At 38.1% G+C, this 4983-nt stretch overlaps 1 protein-coding gene across 1 annotated transcript; it reads right to left on the bottom strand.

Annotated features, from left to right (window-relative positions):
• Positions 1-3348: 3348 nt before the first annotated feature.
• Positions 3349-4284, bottom strand: LOC103742421 (olfactory receptor 7E24-like). The gene has a single exon (XM_008843462.2). It carries the CDS (start codon positions 4234-4236, stop codon positions 3349-3351), a length of 888 nt encoding a protein of 295 aa, XP_008841684.1. The 5' UTR covers positions 4237-4284.
• Between the last annotated feature and the right edge of the window lie 699 nt (positions 4285-4983).

The following is a 4983-nucleotide window of genomic DNA, read 5'->3' as shown; positions in this document are numbered from 1 at the left end:
TGTCTTGAAATGTGGTGAGTCACCTGTCCTCTTGTTTGGGAGGACATGGAGATCCCACAAGATGGACTTGAACCAGTGTCCAGTCTACAAAGAGGAGGGTCAACTTAGAGGAAACATCTCATTCATGCTTCCAAGTGATGCCAAACATGGTCAAACAGGACCTTTGACTTATCTTCACATAGGTGGAACTGGTAAAAGAAAGGAGCCAGGAGCTTCTGCCATGCCCATGTGACCACTATGGAGCAGATCTTTAAACGACCTTAAGAATAAAAGTAAATTGGTCAATCTGGCCCAACTGTATGGTCTTTAAACACCCAAAAGGGAAATATAACCAAAGATTAAAGTGATCAGTATAATTCTTTAAGAGTTCAAGGGAATACATTTCCCAGATATTAGGCTGAAGTCTATATAAAAAGTTATTTAGACAATTGTTTCTCATTGATCATTTTGTTCCTAACAAGAAAGTGCTGCTCAGATATAAGACTTCAACTCTTGGTCTCCAATACTGTAGCGTCCATCTGTAGCAAAGGGAGACAAGCAGCTAATGTTCAAAAATGATGGATAAATGTTTTCTCCCCTGACTGAGAAGCCTTTGAGAGGGAACTGACACTGATTCTAACCACTCCAACAGCTATCAAAATACCTGAAACAAATCCTGAATCCATCACTCTAGAGTCCAGCCTTGGGAGGCAAAAGAAAAATGAGGAGGAACCCAAAGAGGGATGTTTTGGAAGACCTTGTCAGGAAATTCCAATGGACTCTCATATGAACATTTGAAAATTGCCCTGGTCTGACTTTTTTCTAGTTTCCAGTCTAGAACTTGTAATGCTAATTACTCTTGCCATCACTTCTCCTTCATATCTCTTATTCATGATCCAAGGACTTTCTTTTCCTCTTAGAGATAAGAATTATACAATTTGGGAGTCTTTTACATAGACCCACTGAAGGGGTACTCCAATTACTTCACCCTGCATCCCTGTTTAGCATGGAAGAAGCCAGAGTGGTCTGTGTCCCTATTCCCCATTGGCAATTTGGGTAAACAATTCAGAGGATGGTGTGATAAGAATAAGAAGTAGGAATTGGCTAGGCAGTTAGGGTAAAAACACCCCCCCAAAAGAAGCCAGTTTCTTGGCTAAAATTCAAAATGTCATTGGGACTGTTAGCAACATAGGGTGAAAAATGTTAATGGTATTTGAGTGCTTTTATCTAATCCTTAAAAGATTTTAATGTTACCTTTTTAAAGGGGGAATGTTAGAGTACTCAAAAGTCCCGTAAAAATAAATAAATGAAAGAAGGAAAAAAGAAAATGAAAAACTGATGGAGGAGATGTTGGAAAGGAGGGAGTGGGCATAGATTTCATCAAAACACCTTATATGCATGTATGAAATTCTCATTAAAGTTTTGTAAAAATTAGGAAAAATTAAAAACTTCCAATAATAATTCATGTAAACAAATAGGAATGTATTATAGAAATGCATATTAATTTTTATTACTTTTTCTTTTTAAATATTTTTATTGAGTTTTTGTGCATTTCATATAATAGATATTAATCAGATTTATACTTCTCCCGAATCTGTATCCTCCCATACCCCCCCACTGGATTTCATGCATTCTGACATATATGTTAAGTCAAGCATTTGTACCCAGATGTCCCCTCTGCATGAATTTATTCATTAGAGTCTAGTCAGCATACCTACAATCATTCCCTCAAAGAGGAACTACTCTAATTCACCCAGCAGTAATCAGTTACCAATAGTTCTTTGGCTAGGGTTGGAGCCAGCTGCCAATTTTCCTCATGCTATTCAGATTTTGTTTAATTGAGTTGGCATAGGTCTTGTGCATGCTATCACCACTTTTGCAAGTTCATATGAACAAGTTTCCAGTAGCCTGAAAGCTTTTGTTTCCTTATCTTTATGCACCAAACCTGGCTCTTACAATCTTTCTATTCCCTCTTCCACAGTGGTTCCTGATCCATGAGTAAGTGAGGTTTAATTGTAAGAGTCTTATTCAGGGACACACACTCTGCAGTCTCCTGTTCCCTAAAATTTAGTTGTGGCCATCTGTGTACATTACACTTTGTTGTGGGAGGAAGCTTCACTGATGAGACTCTATCCCTTATTCTGCTTTGTTCCATGAGATTTAGGTATAGAGGTTCCACTGTAGATGTGTCACGTAGAGCTGGGTATCTCTCAAACATATATTCTCTGTGTGTGACCAGTTGTGGAACTCTGTAATAGCCTTCATCTGTTTCAAAAAAAGAAGCTTCTTTGATGAGTGGTACATGGTATACTAGTCTGTAAATGTAAGGATCCATATTTAATATACAGTAAAAAAGTTCATTTGTCTAGAGTTATGACAGAGATAGGGTTTTCTCTATGATCTATGACATCTTCAACCACATGTGTTTGGGTATGATTAGAGTGCCATCCATGAATTCCCTCTCATTCAGACAGCTTTAATTCCAATTAAATAGCTCTTGATTACCCCCTAGATAAAAGGGCCACTACTACACTGCTTCATGTGTTGTTTCAGTCATTATCTTGGTTATTAGGCTTTGAAGCTGGGATTGGACCATTGATTGATTTTTCTCCTTTAGCACCTTGCATAGCATCCTATAGAATTATGAGAATTAGACTTCAGGGAGGTGGCATCCAGGTCAGTTCTGGTTCCATTGCTCCAAGACCTGTGTCCGAAATATTTCCTGTCTTCAGCAATAATGTCTTACCTTCAAGTTCCGTGAGGTAATTAAGGGTCATGGGAATAGCCTGTGTTACTTGGAAAGTCTCTTGGAATACCCTGTCTCACACTGTGTTCGTATATAATCTTCAGGCATACACGCACACTCACGTACAGATATTGTATGTGTATTTTTCAGGAAGGGGTTGAGTTAATACACTCAACCATGTATTTTTACATCAACTAAGACGTAGTTATCTCTGTTTTTTTTTACATCACCTAACATTTAGTTATTGCTCCTCTCACACTCTCACCCTGTCTAACCTCCATCCCCGTTTCCCAGTTTAAGTATGCTGCTTTACCTCATTTTCCCCTTGATTACCTGTTATTCCTATTATTCCCCCTCTTATTAGTTCCTTCTTCCCCTTTATCACCATGGTTCCTTGTATGTCTTTCCCACCTCTTTCTCACTTAAATACCTACATTTTCTCCATTTCCCCCATTAACATGTTTCCTACTATTCTTCTCTCTCTCTCTCTCTCTCTCTCTCTCTCTCTCTCTCTCTCTCTCTCTCTCTCTCTCTGGCTCTTTCTTTCCATTTACCTCTGTGCTTCCTTTTTATGTCCCTGGCTCCTGCTGTTATATTAGAACTGGATGACATACTCTCTGAGATTAGATTATTCTATCATAGAACATTCTCAGGGCACTTTTAATGTCTCTGTTCCTCAGGCTGTAGATGAAGGGATTCAACATAGGGGTCACCACAGAGTACATCAATGAGGAAACAGTATTGTTTCTAGAAGATTCTGAGAGAAGTGATCCAATATATACGCCAATCCCTGATCCCCAAAATAAGAAAACCACTGAGAGATGAGACCCGCAGGTGGAGAAGGCTTTAAACCTCCCACTTGAGGATGGCATACTCAGAATGGAGGACACGATTTTGTAGTAAGAAAAAAGGATACCTGAGATGGGAAGCATACCATACACAATACTAACTAAATATTGAACTATGCTTTTTGTGAAGGTGCCATAACAAGAAACATTAAGGACCTGAGAAGGGTCACAGAAGAAGCTTGCAATTTCATCATCCTTGAAGTTGGTCATCTGTAAAGCAACCAAAAGATGTAGCTGGCTGTCCACAAAGCTAAAGAAAAAAGACACCACAAGAAAAGTGACACAAAGACGAGGATTCATGATGACATGATAGTTCAAGGGATGGCAGATGGCCACAAATCGGTCATAGGCCATCACAGTCAGAAGCATGTCATCCATACATCCAAAACTGAGAAAAAGTGACATCTGAGTGAGGCATCCCACATAAGAGATGACTCTGCTGTGGGTTTGGATGCTCACAATCAAATTTGGGACTGTAGTGGAGATTAAACCCATATCAGCCCAGGACAAGCTGAAAAGGAAGAAATACATGGGGGTGTGGAGATGGGAATCAGAGATGACAGCCAGGATGATGAGCAGGTTCCCAAGCACAGACACCAAGTATATGGACAGGAACAGTCCAAAGAGGATGGGTTGAAGTTCTGGGTCCTCAGAGAATCCCATGAGGTAGAATTCTGAGACAAGTGTCAGATTTTGTGATTCTCTATTACTATGACACCTTCAAAATACAGAAGATCAAAACAAAAAAAATCAATAATATAATTTTGTAGGTACTGTGACCAATTCTTCAATAGATAATTAGATAGAATAATGTATATATACATAGCATACATACTTATACATTCATGATTATAAAAATAGTTTATTTTCTATTTTTATATTGGCTATCTCTAGATGAACCTGGATATTCTTGAAGTCATGGTTCTAACAATTTTCTTGCCTCAGATTTGTGAACACAGGAATCACAAGTGTTTTCAAATATATCCAAACACTTTATATACATGACCCTCTCTCTCTCTCTCTCTCTCTCTCTCTCTCTCTCTCTCTTTCTTTCTGTGTGTTAAAGTTTGTCTTTAAGGCACCTCAATCTTCTGTCTGCAAGTATGGACATCATATGATATATATATATCCATGAGAATTAACAACTGAACTATTTATAAGTCAGATGTATGCACTTTCAACAACACTTACCTTTATTAGAAAAGTTTCAGCACTATGCCCCTTTCTGAGAGTCACTCAATTCGACAATATTAGAAGGCCAAGAACTTAATGGGTAATAGTTTTATGTTCATAGTAAAATACATTTTAATCTTTTCTGGAAATATATATGAGTATGAGAAAGATTCTTACTTATTTAAGAAAAGAATTGAGGGTAATTTCTAGATGAAATTGGGCAGAGACAAATACACT

The sequence above is a fragment of the Nannospalax galili genome, unplaced genomic scaffold, assembly GCF_000622305.1.
Source record: "Nannospalax galili isolate Female #2095 unplaced genomic scaffold, S.galili_v1.0 scaffold1642, whole genome shotgun sequence".
NCBI classification, from domain to species: domain Eukaryota; kingdom Metazoa; phylum Chordata; class Mammalia; order Rodentia; family Spalacidae; genus Nannospalax; species Nannospalax galili.
The sequence above is the reverse complement of the archived record's forward strand: the minus strand, read 5'-3'. Positions and strand labels throughout refer to the sequence as shown.